This window comes from Cervus elaphus, chromosome 30 (assembly GCF_910594005.1).
Source record: "Cervus elaphus chromosome 30, mCerEla1.1, whole genome shotgun sequence".
NCBI classification, from domain to species: Eukaryota; Metazoa; Chordata; class Mammalia; order Artiodactyla; family Cervidae; genus Cervus; species Cervus elaphus.
The window spans coordinates 12,428,386-12,447,980 of record NC_057844.1 but is presented as its reverse complement, the minus strand read 5'-3'; the positions used below and the strand labels follow the sequence as shown (position 1 = coordinate 12,447,980).

General features: G+C 40.4%; 2 protein-coding genes across 3 annotated transcripts in view; both read left to right on the top strand.

Annotated features, from left to right (window-relative positions):
- MTRF1 (mitochondrial translation release factor 1) overlaps positions 1–7,251 on the top strand; it is a 37,486-nt gene extending 30,235 nt beyond the window's left edge. Inside the window, exons 9-10 of one of the 2 annotated variants that reach the window (XM_043892006.1) lie at positions 162–260; positions 6,504–7,251. In XM_043892006.1, the coding sequence (XP_043747941.1) occupies positions 162–260; positions 6,504–6,617 (213 nt within the window). In that variant the 3' untranslated portion in view covers positions 6,618–7,251. Of the gene's footprint in view, positions 1–161; positions 261–6,469 lie in introns of both variants that reach the window. The other variant, XM_043892007.1, reaches the window with a different exon arrangement.
- Positions 7,252–13,983: 6,732 nt separating this feature from the next.
- KBTBD7 (kelch repeat and BTB domain containing 7) lies at positions 13,984–19,053 on the top strand. Its single transcript, XM_043892005.1, has one exon. The coding sequence runs from the start codon at positions 14,265–14,267 to the stop codon at positions 16,305–16,307; it is 2,043 nt and encodes a 680-aa protein (XP_043747940.1). The 5' UTR covers positions 13,984–14,264; the 3' UTR covers positions 16,308–19,053.
- The last annotated feature ends 542 nt before the right edge of the window (positions 19,054–19,595 follow it).

Below are 19,595 nucleotides of genomic sequence, written 5' to 3'. Positions count from 1 at the left end.
CTTCAACAGTAAGTTCTGCCCATTCTTTTTCCTGGTCACTTTGTATCTTTGAATTTAGAAAATAATTAAACTGTTAAAGTAGAAAATTTGCAAGCACTTTTTCCATTGTGATAAAGATAATGATAAAGTTAAAATATGAATTGCTTTTTGTTATGGCACAGGTGGGAACAAGAGCCCAGTCAGAGAGAATCCGGACATATAATTTCACCCAGGATAGAGTCACTGACCACAGGATAGCGTATGAAGTTCGTAATATTAAGGTAATATCGCTGAGTATGTTTCATATGCCTTTGATTTTTGAAGAAAGTACACTCAAATTCTAGAGTAATCTTTGAAATATTACCATGTAACTGAGATAGTTTGTGTCAGTACCCCAAATCTGCAAACATTTTTCTTAGTTTGCTGATAAGAAATACACTCTTTATGCCAATATAATTCAAAATTCTGTTATGCAATCACAGTGTATTAATGAATTTTCAGTAGACGTCTATCAGTTTTCTATTGCCGTATAACAAGTAACTGCAAATTTATTGCCTTAAAAGAATGCCTGTTTATCATCTCAGTTACTGTATGTCAGGAATCCAGGAATGACAGAGCTGAGTTCTCTGCTCTAGGTCTCACAAAGCTGAAATCAAGGTGCTGGCCAGCCGGCATGCCTTTCTAGAGCTTGGAGTCCTCTTCCGAGTTCATGTGGTTGCTGGCAGAATTCTATTTCCTTGAGTTGTAGGATTGGAGCCCCATCTTCTTGCTGGTCATCAGCGGTGTGCTGCTCTCAGCTCCCAAAGGCCGCCCACAGTTGCATGCTGTCTGGTTCCCCTCGATGGGCCCTCTCTCTCGGAGACTCTTGCAGAAATGGCCTTTTTAAGGGATCGCCTGTTTAGGTCAGCCCCACCTGGAAAAGCATCACTAATTAGTCATCTGATCACTGGAGAGATCGTCACTGCAGCTTACGCCTGCTCTTAAGGAAGGGGGTTTTGCAAGGTGTAGACGCCAAGGGGCGTCTTAGAATTCTGCCTACCACAAAGTGTATTGTTAGATTCAGGTGTTACAATGATGCCTTGAGGGAAAAGACCCTGTCAGTTTGGTTTGAACTTTAACCTAACTAAATCCCAGGTCGCCTGGATCATTGACAGTAATCCATTAATGACAAAGGACAGAAAAAAAATGTTTTTTTCTTCCATTGAAGGGGAAAATAAGTTCCCTTGAAGGACTGTGTGGAAAAGGCAGGAGGTAGAAGGTTTTGATCTTTGTCCTTGCTAAGGTGTGATACCTCTGGCTTCTTTCACTTGATTCTGTCTCATTTTATACACAGAATTAAAGTCCTGATTTTACAAAAGAAATATCTATGGTTTTAACATATTTAGAAATTTCTGTGTTTCTTATGCCACTTCCTCTGTCTTCCCAGCAATTTCAAGCTGTCTTGCATAGGAACATCATAGCCTGTTGAAAAGGAGAAAATATTTACCAACTTCCCTTTCCTCAGGAAACACACAGTAGTAACACCCAAACATGTTTGGCCATATTGTTCTAGTTACAACATAATTTTTCAGTTGTTTTTCTTACAGTGGTGATGGTTTACCATGAGACAGCTACATTTTTGTGACCAGGAATATATTTTAGAAGTGCTCAGCAGTGTACTCAGTCATGAAACAGAGGTTAACTGGCTTTTATAGTTATAAAATATATGACCTTGGCCTAAATACTAATGTTATTACTAACTAAACTATCATGCCAGCCTTAGAAAGAACAAGGACAGTCATATTGGTATGCTCTACTAATCACTAACCAACTTAAAGGCAAAGAAAGAAAATGCTCCGTATTAGTGAAGGGAAAAGGTTTGAAAATGATATGAAAAAAAAAATTGTTGCAGTAAAACATTAAAATCTGTGGAGAAGGGAACGGCAACCCACTCCAGTATTCTTGCCTGGAGAATCCCATGGACAGAGGAGCCTGGTGGGCTGCAGTCCATGGGGTCGCTCCGTCCATGACTTAGTGACTAAACTACTCAGACTCTTAAGGTAATTTCATTGTTGGTAACCCAATATTAGGATGTTTTCCATATTACTCATTTTTTTTGGTCCCTGTTGAGACAGAATCTCATCAAATCCCGACATCTCTCCTAGGGGGAGAATGTCCCAGACCAAGGGGGTGGGCAGGTCTTGAGGTGAGAGCAATTACTACACAGAACTCCCTCTGTGCTCATTCTGGTATCGAAGTTAAGAGGCAAGATGATTGGCGGCAGGATTCCTTCTCAGGATCACGTTTGCTGATAACATTAGTTAATATCAGGACTCTTTAATCTGGAGGGTGATACTGTAACTTGATTGAACTAATTCGCTTTTAATTACTGATAGCTGTTTTATTTAATACCCTCCCACATACAGTCCTGGGGAACCACTGTAAACCTCTCAGACAACTTATAGCACTACTAGATTTATTTCTAGCCCTATAAAGAGAACTGTGAAAGTCACTGTGACTTTCTTTGTGTCCGATTCTTTGCGACGCCATGGACTATACAGTGCGTGGACTTCTCCAGGCCAGAATACTGGAGTGGGAAGCCTTGGACTTGGACAGACGTCCTGCTATGTGTTTGAAACAGGAAAGTCAGAGTGTTTCCTGTGTGTCAGCCTTCCCAGGTAGCGAAATGGAGGAGCAGGAAAGTCTGCCGTTCGCCACACAAACAGCCACGGACCCGGAGTGGGGGGTGTGTGGGCAGTGAATGGCACACGTGTGGTTTCCAGCTCTGCTGACGGCAGGGGCTCAGAGGGGCACAGAGGGAAGAGGGGCCTGCCAGACTGAAGGCCAGAAGCAGCTGATGTAAAATTCGGCAGGATCTTCCCTCCCGGAGCCCCTGCTCTGTTAGACCTATTCACTTACAAATAGTCCCTCTCGAGGCTGAAAGATCTGTTGCCTCAGGCGGGTGGAGAGCTTAACCTCCAGGGTCTACACCCATCTCAACCCTGTGGTTTCTCTGCCGCTGATGTATGAGCTACTGAAGTGACCTCTTCCTCCCTCTGATTGAAAGCTCACCCGGCATTTTTTGGATTATAGAATTTTTATCTCCTGCCTTGTTACTTTGGGAATTTTTAATTTCTTTGCTTTCGTTTTTAAGAAGTAACCTAAAATTTCCTACAACACTAAATAAAATGGTACTGGTCCTATCTTTCAAAAAACAAATGAAAATCTGTACCCAGGACAGAGAAGGAAACTAGTCAGACTGAATGATTTAGGAACTGAAGAGCTGTATTGGTTGTCCCAGAAGTATGTTTGGTTTTTCGGTAACATCTTATGGAAAAACTCAAACGAACTTCTGGGCCAACCCAACAGATGAGGCAGGAAAAGCGATAAGGGCCTTACCCCCAGGGCAGCTGCCGTAGGGCTGAATGGAGGAGTTGAGAGGAAACAAAGTGGGCGCCTGAGGGTCTCTGCTCAGCCCTCCTCCATCTTTCTACAGCCAGGCCTCCTCCCTGCTCCGTGTACAAAGCTCCTCATGGAGGGCTCTGTTCTTCCACGATCATGATCTTGGCCCAAGATAATAATTGGTTTGTCTGGTAAGGAAATCCAGACAAGCCCCAGTCAATGAGCTTCTTCCCAGGATTTTTAAATTAAGGGACAAAAATGCTCCTTCTGTCTTGGTGGATGAAGCTGAAATACGTAAAGCTTACAAGAAGTTAGAAGCCGTATTTCCAGCCATGGCGAGCAGCAGTCTTCAGTGAGGGAACACTGGAAAGCTGTTATATTGATCTTTTAATTTTTTTAATATGCATTTATTTATTTGGCTGTGTCAAGCCTTAGTTGCAGCACACGAGATCTTCTTGTGGGCTTCAGAGCACGTGGGCTTCAGAGCACGTGGGCTTAGTTGCCCTGGGGCATGTGGGATCTTAGTTCCCCCACCGGGGATTGAACCCATGTCCCCTGCTTTGGGACGGGGATTCTTAACCACCGGACCAGCAGGGACGCCCCACAGCTGATGTAGTGAAAGGAGCAAAACTAGGAGATGGGATACAGAGAATCCTGATGGTATTGTTAGTGATGAGGGTTCTTGGCCTTGACTAATCAATATAAATTGTGTAGCCGCCAGACTAGGAATTCGGGTAAGGCTTCATTCAGGCCCTGCTGCAGCACGGCTGGGGCAGGAACAAATAACAGGTTCCCTTAGGTACCCTCTTCTGGATGCAGGGATGAGCTTGTTTTTTATGTGGGGTGAGGGTAGGGGTGGCTTAGGTGTTTTGCCCACCCCTTAGGTGGTGTTACGGTGTTATGTACAGTACCAAGCTTCTTTTTTTGCTCCAAGCCCCTCAAAAAATCACAGTTGGGTTTTTCGGTCTCTTTGTATCTTTTGGGTCCAGAATTTGCCCCAGCTGCCCATGCATGCAAGTTATTTTTAGGCCCATTCAGTTTCTTTGTATTTTGTTGGAGAGGTGTGTCCAGTGCTGCAAGCATGCAGCGCTGCAGCAAAGGGTCCCAGCCCCCAGGCCTATCTCAGTATGAATTCCCACATAATTTATACCTGAGGCTTAGCTTCATTCCCAGGGTGGTGGCAGTAGCCTTGTACATTCCTGCCCTTGGGTTCTCTGAAGTCAGCCAGAAATAAGTTTATTAATGAATTCCCTTGTAGATAATTCCCTTGTAGATATATATATATATTTTTTACTTATCTAGAAAGTAAGCTCAGATTACCATGTAATATCTGAGCCACTTCCTGGGGGCTCAGTGGTAAATCACCATGCAAGCAGGAGATACAAGAGACGTGGGTTCGATCCCTGGGCCAGAAGATTCTGTGGGTCAGGAAATGGCAACCCACTCCAGTATTCTTGCCTAAGAAATCCCATGGACGGAGGGGCCTGGAGAGCTACAGTCCATGGGGTCACAGAAGAGTCGGACACGACTTAGCGACTAAACACCACCGCCATCGTGTAATGTATTATTTTGTATTTGTATTCTGTTTCTGAACTCCCCGGTGCAGGTGCCTTACACCCGCCCATCTCCTGTCCTACCTTCCAATCACACTGGGAATTCACTCTTGCCCTGGGTGTCCATTGTACTGTTTCCATACCTCTCTTCATACTCATTCTTTTGACTAAGTGCTCTGTTTGTCTCTGTTTGGAGAAATACTATTCTCTTTTTAAGATCTAATTCAAAATGTTCTTCCTTTTTTAAAAAATTTCTTACCTTGTATTATGCTTATGTGTTACCTAACTCTCCCACTAGATTGTAAGCTTCTGAAAGCTGGAAACACAGCTCCCTCATCTTTCATCTTTGTATCACTAGCACTCTGGGTAATCCAATTGAACTCTAAATGTGATGTGATTATCAATAAGAGTAATGACCCTTTTAACATAATTTTCAGATGATGAAATCACACTGGCAATAATCATAATAATTTGAGCTTACAGGGCACACTAATTTCATAAGCAATTTTCAAATTATGTTCAAAATGGTATATAAATCAGTTTTAAAATTTCATCAAGTTTAATTGACATTTTACTCTTTGCTAGTGTTTTGTAGACTACAAAGATGGTAAGGCATATCTTTCCCCCTACAGTTTAATTTGAGAGATAAATGTGTACACTTAATCTGAAATTTAACTTCAAGACTACTCAGGAAAGACTAAATATAAGAGTAGTTCATGCCTACATCTAAACTTAAAATGGTCCGTGTTCCAAATGTCAATATTAAAATATTTCTGTTAAGTGAATGTCTGGATTTTGAGTGTTTCCAAAAGAGGAGGCTCTGCTAAATCACTAATCCCAACAACTCTGTTACACAGAAACACAAGAAAGGTGCTCATAGTCATTATTTCACTCATTTCTTAGAGAAACTTCAGGGAGGACTGCTGGGAAGTCTTAACTGAAACAATTTCCACCCAGTGGAATTATTTGGAGGTTTAACAGAAGAGGGTTTTTTTCTTTAACTTTTAATTTTGACAGTTCAAGCACACATGTTTAACAGTTAGCTCATATATATATTCCTAGACCTAGATGCAACCTTTGTTAATATTTTGCTATTCTTGCCTTCTCTTCCGCCTCCACTTCCTCTTTCTATGTATACACTTGTGTTGCAGCTGAACCACTAGAAAGCAAGTTGTAGGACTCAAGACACTTGTCCCCCAAATATTTCAGCATAAATATTTTTCAATTACACAGGACGTCTAGATTTTAAAGCCAATGTGTTCCTAATTTAAGAAAAAACACAACTATTATAAAGCATTTCTGGATTAAATAATTTTAATTTGGAAGATTGGCTAATTTAAAAATGCTAAACTATTAAGAAAGAGTATAATTCCATTTACTTTTTTAGATTCACTTTTTACATAAAAAGTCAATATTAACTAGGGAATCCTCCCGCGTTAGCAATTGTGTTCATTACATTGTAGATTAGTAATCTTTTGTTGCTATTAAATAATGACTTTAAAGAAACAAAATACATAAATGCTTAATTCTTTGTTGTGTTTCTCCTTTGTTTCTAGTAATCAAGTTTTCATGGTAACTGTTTTTTACCAGGAATTTTTATGTGGGGAGAAGTGCTTGGATCAGCTAATTCAAAGACTGCTTCAATCAGCGGATGAAGAAGCCATTACTGAATTTTTGGATGAAAACCTTAAATTAGTCAAATAAAGTGTGATTTATAATTTATTATTATAGAAATGAAATGGGCCTACATCAAGAAGCACACTGAAGCAAGGAAGTCTTTATGAAAGTTGATAAAGTGCAGCTAAAAGTACACAATACTCACAAAAATATTTTTTTAATGAATCAAGTCATGTTTCTTGACCTAAGAGTTTAAGTTTCCTGTAAAGTACAGTCCAACTCTTCATGTAGAACCGAAGTATGCATCGTTGGAAAAAGAAAGTATTGAGAATTGACTATGTGATTTAGAGCAGATCATTTGTTCTCTGTATATACCTTTTTTTTTTAACCATCTATAAATTAATTTAAATACATTTTAAATCTTCAGGACTTTGCCCATGGTAAAATCTAGTGATATAAACTTACAGACTTCCTTAAAGACAAAGTACCATTATTCATGTCGGTGTTAGGACTTAAACTACTACTTTTAAATAAAAAAACAAATAAAAGTTGTGAAGAATATGAGTCAATAATGGTGAGCACTAGTATACAGACGGTCACGCCCTGTAAGAGCTGAATGAACTCTGTACTGTGCCAACTACAAGTCAATATTTAAAGCAGACTCTCTGGCTTCCGTTTCTTATTGTTCTGAATAAATGTTCACAAATGTGGTGTAATATGAGTAATTCACTGGGGTCGGTTTTGTGCTGTGACATGTAAAACCTAGTCCTTACCTTACAGAGCTTCCAGCTGAACAGGGAACCAAAATATGTCACCAACCCTAATTCAGAGCGGCACACTGTATTTAGTAATCGTTCTTGGGAAGTTTTGAGTGAAAAAGAGAGTGGTTGTTGTTTTAGAGAGTTCCTCAGAAAGGAACTATATGCCAGAAAAGACTGGTTAAAATAGAGTTTTAAGACCAATTGAACTATTTGGAAATAAAGATGAGAGGAAAATTTTTTCTGAAATTTTTATTTTGAAAATCAAGTATTCAGAAAAGTTTTACAAATAATTTTAAATTATTTAAATAATTTTAAAGAACTAGTTCAATGAATGCTATATTGTCTAGTTTCAACTATTGTTAATATCTGTCATATTTGTTTTTTCTCTTTCTCTGATTTACACACATACAGTGGTTGCTAAACTATTTAAAAGTGTTTTTTTTTTTTAATTTATCTTTTGGATGCACTTCACAGCATATGGAATCAGTTCCTTGACCAAGGATCAAACCCAAGTCCCCTGCATTGGCATCATGGAGTCTTAACCACTGGACCACTAGGGAAATCCCTGGACCATTTAAAAGTTAGTTTCTGATCTTATAACACTACTCCTAAATATTTTATCACATCCTAAGAATAAGGGCATTCTCATACAAAATTATAATTCCATTATCACACTGAAAATTGAAAATGTTAGATGCTCAGTCATGTCCAGCTCTGCGATTCCATGGACTGAAGCCCACAAGGCTCCTCTGTCCATGGGATTCTCCAGGCAATAATGCAGGAGTGGGTATCCATTCCCTTCTCCAGGGGCTCTTTACAATCTGGGTCTCCTGCATTGCAGGCAGATTCTTTACTCTCTGAGCCATCAGGGAAGCCCAATGTATTATCACACTAAATGTATATTAATAATAATAATAATTGTATTATATGACCTAATAGCTATTACAAATTAAAATTTCTTCAATTATCCCCCAAATGTTTTTTTTTTTAGTTGTTTTTGTTTGTTTTGTCCAATTCAGGATACAACCAAGATTCACACGTTACATTTGCCAGTATCTCTTTAGTTTTTTAATTATGCCCCAATTTTTTCCCCACATGACATGGACCTTTCAAAGAGTCCCACAGGGTTGTTTTGTAGAATAGCCTACATTCTAAATTTGTCTGGCTGTTTGCTCATGCTGTTGGTAACCTACATTCATCCTCTAAATATTCTACGGGCTTCCCTAGTGGCTCAGCTGGTGAAGAATTCGCCTGCAATGAGGGAGACCTGGGTTCAATCCCTGGGTTGGGAAGATTCCCTGGAGAAGGGAAGGGCTACCCACTCCAGTATTCTGGCCTGGAGAATTTAATGTACTATAATGTAATATTATGTCTAAAGATGAGTTAAATTCAGATTAAACACGTTTGGTAAGACTACTTCATAGATGATATTGTGATACTGTATCATATCAGGAAGTTCCTGCTGTTAGTGATACTAAGTCTGAAAGCTGGCAGACTCTCCATAGTAATGGAAATGGAGCAAGCTCACCATGCTTTCTTTAATAATGAGTATATAATCTGCAGGGTAATACTTTGTCATCATATAAACATTTGATTTCTCATTGTGCAAGGCAGCTTCTGAAATGACCCCAGTGATCCCTGTTCCTGGCATTTCATGCACTTGTGTAATCTTCTCCCCTTGAATGTGGACCAGATTTATTGACTCTTTTCTAACCGGTAGAATACGATGGAAGTGGTGGGATTGTCACACCTGATACGAGGTTGTAGAAAGACTCGCTTCTGGCTCTGCTTCTGCCTCTCTCTTGGGTCACTAGTGCTGGTGGCAGCAAGATGCTGTCATTAGCAGCCCTATGGAGTGAGCTTCATTGTTTGACAAAACTGAGTCCAGATCGGTCCAACAGTCCTCAACAGCCTGCCAGCTGGCACACAAGTGGGCTTGGAAGTGGACCGTGTACCCCTAGTTGTGTCCTGAAATGACTGTGGACAGCCTTAACTATGATTTCAGGAGAGCCCTACTCCAGGATGTGACCCTCAGACACGGAGTCAATTATTATGGTTTCTTGGTTTCAGCCACTAATTGTTAGGGTAATTTGTTACACCCAAATATGTAACTGATACACCTAATGACCTTTAATCTCATTGATTTAACCTCAGTGAAGGATTCTTGCTTTGCCTGAGACGTCTGGTGCATTTAGAGTTACAAAATGGTGATGCTCTCAGACTTTCATTTATTCTAAATTTATTAGCTGACACTCTTTTTAAATTTTTTATTTATTTATTTATCTGGCTTGCGCTGGGTCTTTGTTGCTGAGCAAAGGCTTTCTCTAGTTGCAGTGAACGGGGCGGGGTAGGAGCGGCGGGGCTACTCTTGTGGTGTGCAGGCTTCTCGTTGCAGTGGCTTCTCTCATTGCAGAGCACAGGTTTTAGGCTTGTGGGCTCAGTAGATATGGTGTACGGGCTTACTTGCCCTATGGCATGTGGGATCTTCTCGGACCAGGGATCAAACCCGTGTCCCCTGCATTGGCAGGAGGATTCTTATCCACTGTACCATCAGGGAAGTCCAGAAACAGGTTTTTGTTTTCAGGCATGTTATGTAACAGAGAAACGTTTATTTAAGGAAATGTAAGTATTAAACATCGTGTGAAACAAGGCAAAATGAAGATAGTCTACCTTAATGTTTTTCATTAGTCTGCCCTAATGTTTCTCAAACCTTGGTGTTTATACAAATCACTTGGGAAACTTGCCATAAGGCAGATGCTGATTCAGTAGGTTTGGGGCCTATGATTCTGCATTTCCAACAAGCTCCCAGGTGAGGACGGATGATCATGATGGCCCACAGACACCACTTGGAGTAGCAAGGATCTAGGACATCTGTTAGTTAATTAATGAATACTTTCAGTTGTTCTATACTTTATTTTCAGACAATGAGATTCAGTTAAACTCACAATCCTACACTATGCAGATAGACCTTTAGTCCCCCAAACTACAAAGGTAAACTTGACATTTTTAACTGTAAGTAGAAAAATATTAGGAATGGACCTTTAAGCATCCCCTCCTCCAGGGGATCTTCCTGACCCAGGGAGCGAACCAGTGTCTCCTGCATCTCTCGCTGGGCCTTTAAGCCAAAGATAAATCAGGGTTCTTGTAAAACAGTCTGGAAAGCCAAAGTTCATTGCCTCCTATAATCAACACCTTTAAAATAGCAAGGAGTAACAAACTTTATTTAAAAAGTACATTTTGGAACTTACCTGCTGTTTTGGTGGCTAAGACTCCATACTCCTAATGCAAGCGGCTGGGGTTTGAGCGCTGGTCAGGGAATTAGGGGGCTTCCCAGGTGGCTCAGTGGTAAAGACCCTGCCTGCCAACGTAGGAGACACCTGTTTGATTCCTGGCGGGGAAGATCCCCCTGGAGGAGGAAATGGCAACGCACTCCAGTATTCTTGCCATGGATAGAGGAACCTGGCAAGCTGCATGCAGTCCATAGGGTTGCAAGGAGTCGGATACGACTGAGCAGGTGTGCACCCACTCATACAAGGAACTGGATCTCACCTCCTGCAACTAAGACCTGGCCCAGCCAAATAAATAAATATTAAAATAAATAAACAAACCTTAGAGATAGTTTGAAATTGAGTCAAAGGACCTAGGATCACCAAACTACTATAAAGAAATTGTTTTTAAAATCATTTGTCTCTAGTGTTGGGGTGCAACAGTGTTTAGGAAACACGCGTTGGCAGGGGTTGAGCTTCTGGGGTGCTGGTAATGTTCTATTTCCGGACCTGAATGGAGGCCACATGGCTGTACTCATTTTGTAATCATTGTATTTACAATTGGGTTATTTTGGACAGTTGCATTCACCTGTGTAACTACCAGCCTAATCAAGAAGAGAACATTTCCATCACTCCTGAACGTTTCTTCGTGTTCCTTTCCAATCAACCGAGCAATCTGTTACCTCCACCCACTCCCCCAACAGTGGCTGCCTCTTTCATGTTTTGATTCATCAGAACTTATTTTCACTGTTCTGGAACTTCACATAAATGGTCATAGAGCATATACTCCCTGTATATCTAGTTTCTTCTGTTAAAAATTTTTGATAATCAATTTACAATTGCAGGTATCAGATTGTTTCTTTTTATTTCTGAGTAGTATTGCACTGTATGAATATACCACAATTTCTTTCTTTCATTCTATTGATGCATATTTGGACTATTCCCAGTTTTGACTATTATGGATAAAGCTTCTATGAACATCCTTGGACAAGTCATTTTTTAAAAAAATAACTTCATTTATTTATTTTTGGCTGTGCTGCGTCTTCATGCTGGGTGGGCTTTTCTAGTTTCAGCAAGTGGAAGCTACTCTCTAGTTGCGGTGCTCAGACTTCTCTTGTTGCAGAGCACGGGCTCTCGGGCGCTTGGACTTCAGTAGTTGTGGCTCCTGGGCTCTACAGCACGGGCTCAGTAGTTGCGGCTCCTGGTCTTAGTTGCTTTGCTGCATGTGCAGGGATCGAACTTATGTCTCCCACATTGGCAGGTGGATTCTTTACCACTGAGCCACCAGGGAACCCCTGCACAAGTCTCTGTAGACATGTTTTAATTTCTCTTGGGCAGATGCATAGGTGTGAAATTGTTGGGCATTTAACATTCAAAGAAACTACTGAACAGGTTTTAAAAGTGGATTTATCAATTTATAATCACAGTATTAATATATGAGGGTTCCAATGGCTCCTTATTATCACCAACATTTAAATTGTTGACCTTTTTAAAAAAATGTTTAATTGAAGGATAATCGCCCTACATACAATGTTTTTGTTGGTTAGTATTGTTGACCTTTATTTTTAATATTATCGATCTTAAGTTTAGTCATTCTAGTGGGTGTGCAATGTTTTCTCATTGTGACTTTAATTTGCATTCATCTGATGATGAACAACATTGCATGTTGAACAGCTTTTCATATGTTTATTGAGTATAATATGTATTACAGATAATTTTTCCTAGTCTCTGACTTGCATTTTTATTTTGTTTTTCACTGCTTTTTGATGGGCAAAGCTGTAATAACATTTTATTTTTACTTATTGAGCACACAGAGTAGTCACATTCAGAGACCTGAAGTAGAATGGTAGTTACCAGGGATTTGGGGGAGGAAGACAGAGACTTTATGAATGGGGACAAAGTTGTAGTTTTGCAAGATATAAACAGTTGGATGGTAGTGATGGTGGCACAACAAGGTGAAATACTTAATGCCAAAGCAATGAAAAATTTAAAATTTGTTAAAATGGTAGCCTTTATGTAAAGTATATTTTATAGACATTAAAAATTGTTTTAATTGCTTTTTTCCCAGCTGGTGTTAGTGCAGGAGGGAAAGCAATCATTGTTACTAATAACTTAATCCTCTCTGGGGTACCTGAAAGACACCCAAGGAAGGTACAGAAGAGATACTGGGGCCCAGAGCCCCACTTAGTTTAATGTCTCTATCCTGGAGTGTTTCCATTAGGCCCTCATCAGTTAATCAGAAAAGAAAGACAGTTTGACTAAGAGTTATTCTTTTGTGCGTTATTCACCTATTCAGGTACTAATACTAAAGATTTAATTCACTAGGTTATGGTAACACATGGCAGGCAAACTAGCCACAGGAGCAGACTAATTTTTAAATAAAAGTTCTCTAAACTTAACCCCTAACTTAACTTAAAAAAATCTAAGCACTTGATTTTAAATATTTAAATGTTGATCTGTCATATACAAATACTTTTGTACAGCATAAACTACTATATTATTTCAAGGAATATGTAAGCATGTATGAATACCTTGTTTTGAGGATCTTCGGTTTTTGTACAATACAAGGTATGTTTGTTTAAATATTTTAATTTAGAACTCTTCTTTGGAACTTCTTAGTAAAGACAATTATAGAATCTTCAATTGATTTTTGGAAAGGATGCGAAAGAAGAAATATGAGTAACCCTCTTATTAAGAAGTTATGAAAATAATTTTGCTCCCTAGTTGATGAACTGTTGATTAGGTGAGATGTCAACATATCTGTGAATGTGCCTGATTTGCCCATTTAAGACCATCAGAAATGCTGCTCTCTAGGATCTCATCTTTGTCTAAGATATCCTAGTGGACCTACATATCATTTAGTACTGAAAATACTTTAATACTCTTCAGAACCTTTGAAAAGAAGCAACAGTAAACACTGGAAGTTTTCTGTGTAGAAATTGCTCATGGTTTCGAATAAGTGGATGCCTCATTTTTCATAAGTTCTAAATGAAAAGCCAACAATTACTCAACGTTTGTATTTTAGTCACGGTGTAAGCAATTATTGATCTAATCAACAAGTATTTATTGAAGCATTCTATGTCCTATGAAATTTAGATCATTCCATTCTCCCAGAATCCTATGAAATACTATTATCCCCAATTTCCACACTGGGAAAAGTTCTGACAGAAAAGTTACACAACTAATGAATATTAAAACGGGACTTCCACTCTACACTTCAAACCCACAGCTCTAAACCATCAAATCTGGAATAAACGCTTGCTGATTCTGTTAGTTAAAGCATTAGACCCCCAGAAGCCTCGCGATATTACTGGAACTACTGATCCCAACATGCATAGCGGCTCCTGTGAGGCCGCCTAAGCCGCAGAGTCCGCGGGGTCCCGGCATGCCTCGAGGCGCGAAAGGCAACCTGGGAGCCGTAGTTCTCCTGGGCACCTACCGGTATTGCCAGCGCGGCGGTGGCGGATCGCTTGGTTCCAGTTTGTAGGTCCTGTGAGGGCGAGCTGAGGCGGAGAAAGGGCGTGGAACTGGAACCGGGTGAGTCAGGCACTGTCTACGCGATAAAGGGAGGCGGCACCGCGGAGCAGGGCTGACTTAAATCAGCGCGGCAGTCTTTTCAGGGACGTAGTGGTCTCGGCGTCAGCGAAAAGAGCGAGGAGGCGCCAGAGCCCGGTTCTCGTCCTTCGCTCCCCGCCGCCCGCTCCACCATGCAGTCCCGGGAAGAAGCTCCGCGCTCTCGCCGCCTCGCCAGTCCCCGCGGCGGGAGGCGTCCCAAGAGGATTTCCAAGCCCTCGGTTTCGGCTTTTTTCACGGGCCCGGAGGAGCTGAAGGACATGGGCCATTCTGCAGCCCTGCTGGCCCAGCTCAAGTCCTTTTACGACGCGCGGCTGCTCTGCGATGTGACCATCGAGGTGGTCACCCCCGGCAGCGGGCCCGGCACGGGCCGCCTTTTTTCCTGCAACCGTAACGTGCTGGCGGCTGCGTGTCCCTACTTCAAGAGCATGTTCACTGGCGGCATGTACGAGAGCCATCAGACGAACGTGACCATGCACGACGTGGACGCCGAGTCCTTCGAGGTGCTGGTTGATTACTGCTACACCGGTCGCGTGTCATTAAGTGAGGCCAACGTGCAGCGCCTTTACGCGGCCTCCGACATGCTGCAGCTGGAGTACGTGCGGGAAGCCTGTGCCTCCTTCCTAGCCCGCCGCCTTGATCTAGCCAACTGCACGGCCATCCTCAAGTTCGCTGACGCCTTCGACCATCACAAGCTGCGATCACAGGCCCAGTCGTTTATAGCCCACAACTTCAAGCAGCTCAGCCGTATGGGTTCGATTCGGGAAGAGTCCCTGGCAGATCTGACCCTGGCCCAGCTGCTAGCTGTCCTGCGCCTGGACAGTCTAGACATCGAGAGTGAGCGGACCGTGTGTCACGTGGCGGTGCAGTGGTTGGAGGCGGCTCCCAAGGAGCGGGGTCCCAGCGCTGCAGAAGTCTTCAAGTGTGTGCGCTGGACCCACTTTTCTGATGAAGATCGGGGCTACCTGGAAGAGCTGCTGACCAAGCCCATTGTGAAGAAGTACTGTCTGGACCTTGTTGAAGGGGCCCGGCAGATGCGATACGGTGACACGTTGTGCAAGGCTCTGGTGCCCAAGCCGGAGAGCAGCGGCGGCAGCTCTGTTGTGTCCATAGCAGAAAATCCACCCCAGAGGCTGGGTGTGTGTGCCAAGGAGATGGTGATCTTCTTTGGCCATCCCAGAGACCCCTTCCTGTGCTATGACCCATACTCGGGGGACATTTACACAATGCCATCGCCTTTGACCAGTTTGGCTCACACTAAGACTGTCACCTCTTCAGCTGTCTGTGTCTCTCCAGACCATGACATCTATCTGGCCGCCCAGCCCAGGAAGGACCTCTGGGTGTATAAACCAGCCCAGAATAGTTGGCAGCAACTTGCTGACCGCCTGCTCTGCCGGGAGGGCATGGATGTGGCATACCTCAATGGCTACATCTATATCCTGGGTGGGCGGGACCCCATTACTGGAGTGAAACTAAAGGAAGTGGAGTGCTACAGTGTTCAGAGGAACCAGTGGGCCCTAGTGGCCCCTGTACCACATTCCTTCTATTCCTTTGAACTCATAGTGGTGCAGAACTATCTTTATGCCGTGAACAGTAAGCGCATGCTCTGCTATGATCCTAGCCATAATATGTGGCTGAACTGTGCTTCTCTTAAACGGAGTGACTTTCAGGAAGCCTGTGTCTTCAACGATGAGATCTATTGCATCTGTGACATCCCAGTCATGAAGGTGTATAACCCAGCCAGGGGAGAATGGAGGCGTATTAGTAATATTCCCCTGGACTCGGAGACCCACAACTACCAGATTGTCAATCATGGCCAAAAGTTGCTCCTCATCACTTCTACAACCCCTCAATGGAAAAAGAACCGGGTAACTGTGTATGAATATGATACAAGGGAAGACCAGTGGATTAATATAGGGACCATGTTAGGTCTTCTACAGTTTGACTCTGGCTTTATTTGCCTCTGTGCTCGTGTTTATCCTTCCTGCCTTGAACCTGGTCAGAGTTTCATCACTGAGGAAGATGATGCACGAAGTGAGTCTAGTACTGAATGGGACTTAGATGGGTTCAGTGAACTGGACTCTGAGTCAGGAAGTTCAAGTTCTTTTTCTGATGATGAAGTCTGGGTACAGGTAGCCCCTCAGCGAAATGCACAGGATCAGCAGGGTTCTTTGTAAATATTTTGAAATACTAAGATGTTTCTATTGCTATGAATATATCTTAAAAAGATGTCCTTTCCTTTTCTGGGGAAAAAAGAAAACTTTGATTAGGATTGCAGATTTGGTTTAGAAAGGGTAATGTTTGAATTGCTAATGTGATGTTACAAAATGTAAACAGTCCATGAAATCAGCTTTATAATAATTTACTGTGCTGAAAGTCAAGATTAAAATATGCAAAAAAAAAAAAAAATGAACCATGTAATTGATTAGAATGCTTGCTGGTTTTTTTCCATGTTCAAGAATTTGTTGCACTAGTGAATAGTTTTCATTAATTACACAGTTTATATTTTGATTATCTAATTTAGTCTTCTGTTCATTCTTAAATTCTGTTTAGTGTTGTGGGGGAAAAGTTAGCTTTTTCATTTTTTTGTAGAAAATTGGACTAGAAATTGTTGGCAGGGTTTCAAAGATTTATATCTTCCTTCTGAATAATGAAAGTAGTAGATTTCCCAAATTCTCACATAGTCAGTTTTTAGTATTCTAAGTTTAGTATAGTTTGTTAAAATTTGGTTTGGTTTTCTTCTCTTTTGCAAAGACAAACAATTGGACATATAATTGAGGTTATTAAAGAGTGATTTCATTCTGATAATGGACAGAATGGTCTTAAGCACTCACAAAAAGTAAGAAAAATCAGGATTCCACTGACTTAAAAAATTTTTCCTTTTTATTTTTGGAATATAAAATGTGTATTTGCTAAAATGTGACCATTTTTCTGTCTTAAAAAGCATCCATTCTAGTAGTACCACTATTTAGACCCTTCTAAACCAAAAACAATAGATAACTTGCTGTATTTTTTCATCTATACCTGATACATGTTTCACTGAGTCAGAGGAACAGTTGTTTTTTTCACTGGACGTGGGATTGGGTAATGTAAAGTTTTAATCCATTGGTCATGCCTTGTCTTAAAAAGTTTATATGCTTTCCTACAACATTTTGGCTGTATAGTTTTGGTGTTTGTCTTAGAGATTTCTTTGGCAGGAAGTGATTTTTGTGAGGTGATATGGCTTTGAAGATATGTATAAGCTAAAAACAGTATTTTATTGAGATCAGTAGTAGTTATTGTGTCTATCAACTCTAAAATCAAGTGCCAGAAGAGAACTTTAAAATTTTAAGCTGTGTATAAAATTGTTTTATGTAGCATTGAAATTTTCTGTCAGTTTTGTAAGTCACTGTAAATGATTATCAGCTTGAAGGTATTTTTATATTAAAAGTTGACAAATAACATAAGTGGATGATGACATTTGGGGCCAAAAGTAAGAGTATGTTTCCTCTAAAATACTTCCCTAAGCAGTGGTGTACCTGGTTATTTTATTTATTTGTATCTCTCCTATATTTCTCTGTGAACCATGCTCTAGTCTGATTTTTGTTTTTTTTGTTTTATGTCACCATAATAAGGGAAGATCTAGAAATAGAGACTTAGGTTGCACAAATTTGATACTGTAAAATACGAGAACATATAGGTGCTTACTTTTTGAGGGTCTGTTAATACATATGGTTGTCACAATACATATACATGATAAATAGTGTATATGTACAAATGCTTATGGTCTATAAATTTTTTTATACTCACTTAGTTTATCTTCTTGAATCATTGTTCAATAACATACTAATTCCTCTTCTATATTTGTTCTCTAGTGACCAAATGCTGATATTTCTTTTCACCCAGGCAGAGTACTGAGGAGTGTATCCTGGAGAACAGGATTTTGAAACTAAGAAAAGGGAGGGAGAGAGAAAATGGTTTAAAAAAGCCAAATACACAAATAATGTTTTCTTAGCCACTTCAGTGGGCCACTGGGAGAATCTGCAGGAGGTTCCTGTCTAACATTGTTCAGTGAAATAAGATTCTTACTCTAGCGGCATATGTTCCTTCAAAACAGCAAACGGTGCTGTAGTTTTTGTTCCATAGAGGGATGTCAACAAGCACTGCTCTTAACATGGAAAACTCTATCTTAATTATATTTTTTGGCCAACTTTTCTTCATCAGTAACTTCTTGTTGACAGTTTTTTGTTCTGTAAGATCGAAATAGAAACAAGCTGTTCACAACCACATTATCCATCTACAGAATTAAGGTGTGCAACCAATTGATAAGAGACATTCTCTCATGTGTCATTCTCGTCCTCTGAGTTAGGTATAAGCTAATTAGTAGTAAAATATTGGTTTACAAAGAACTTTTCTTAGAAAAGATTTTGGTTTCATAATATGTTTGTGAATTAAGGATAGATGTTAACCTTTTTTTTTTTTTTTTAATAGATAAGTGATTTGTACATGGTTAGTTACAAATAAAACTGGCACTAGAACCCCAGGCCTTCTGACCTCTTGATTTAGTTTGTGCTAAATATACAAAATCCTTACTTCTATAGTGACACAACTAGCAGAGCAGTGTTGAAATCCCTTCATCACAGGAAAGCTCCTTTGTCTCGGTTTTCCAATTAATCGACACAGATTTTAGCAAATGCTTAATATAATGTCATTTGATTACTCTTTGTAAAACTTAAGAATGATCTTACTTATTTTTTGTATCTATCTGCCTGTAGTCTGAAAAGCTCAGAGAACCCAAATTATTTCAAATAATTTAAACATTCAAATGGTTAGCATTGGTATTTTCAAAAGGACAAGGAAAAAAGGGACTAATTTAGTAAACAGTTTGGGTTTAGTATTAAATTTAAATTATAATTTCCTTCTATATCCTCTAGTTGAGCAGTGTTTTCTGTGTGTGTGTGTGGTTTTTTTAACCCTGTTTCATACCTGAATCTTACTGATAATCTGATGAAATCTTTTGACCCATTCCCCAGAAAAATGTACATGTTTATGTTTTCATAATTTCAAAGGTGTTAGACATTTCTGCAGTTCATTTGCACACCCAGGGTAAGAACACTGTAACAGTCCCAAGAACACTCTACAAAAAAGGAATTAGCATTTTGCAAGAGACATATTGCTCAAATGTTTGTGAGGGGGGAAGGGCATTATTAAAATAGAGCTTAAAGAAATCATATGCATTTTCCACCTGAAAGGGATCTGAGTATCAGAACAAAGACAAAATTGACATTTGGTGAATTTCAAATTTCCTCATGATGTTACACCTGAGAACAGTTAAGGAACTAAATGTAAGTGACTTAAAGAAATGGGTCAGATGAGCTAACGTATATGAAACCTTTGACATGTGATATGATTATTGTCTAAAGTGAAAGAAAGTGAAGTCTCTTTGAGACCCCATGGACAGCAGCCTACCAGGCTCCTCCATCTGT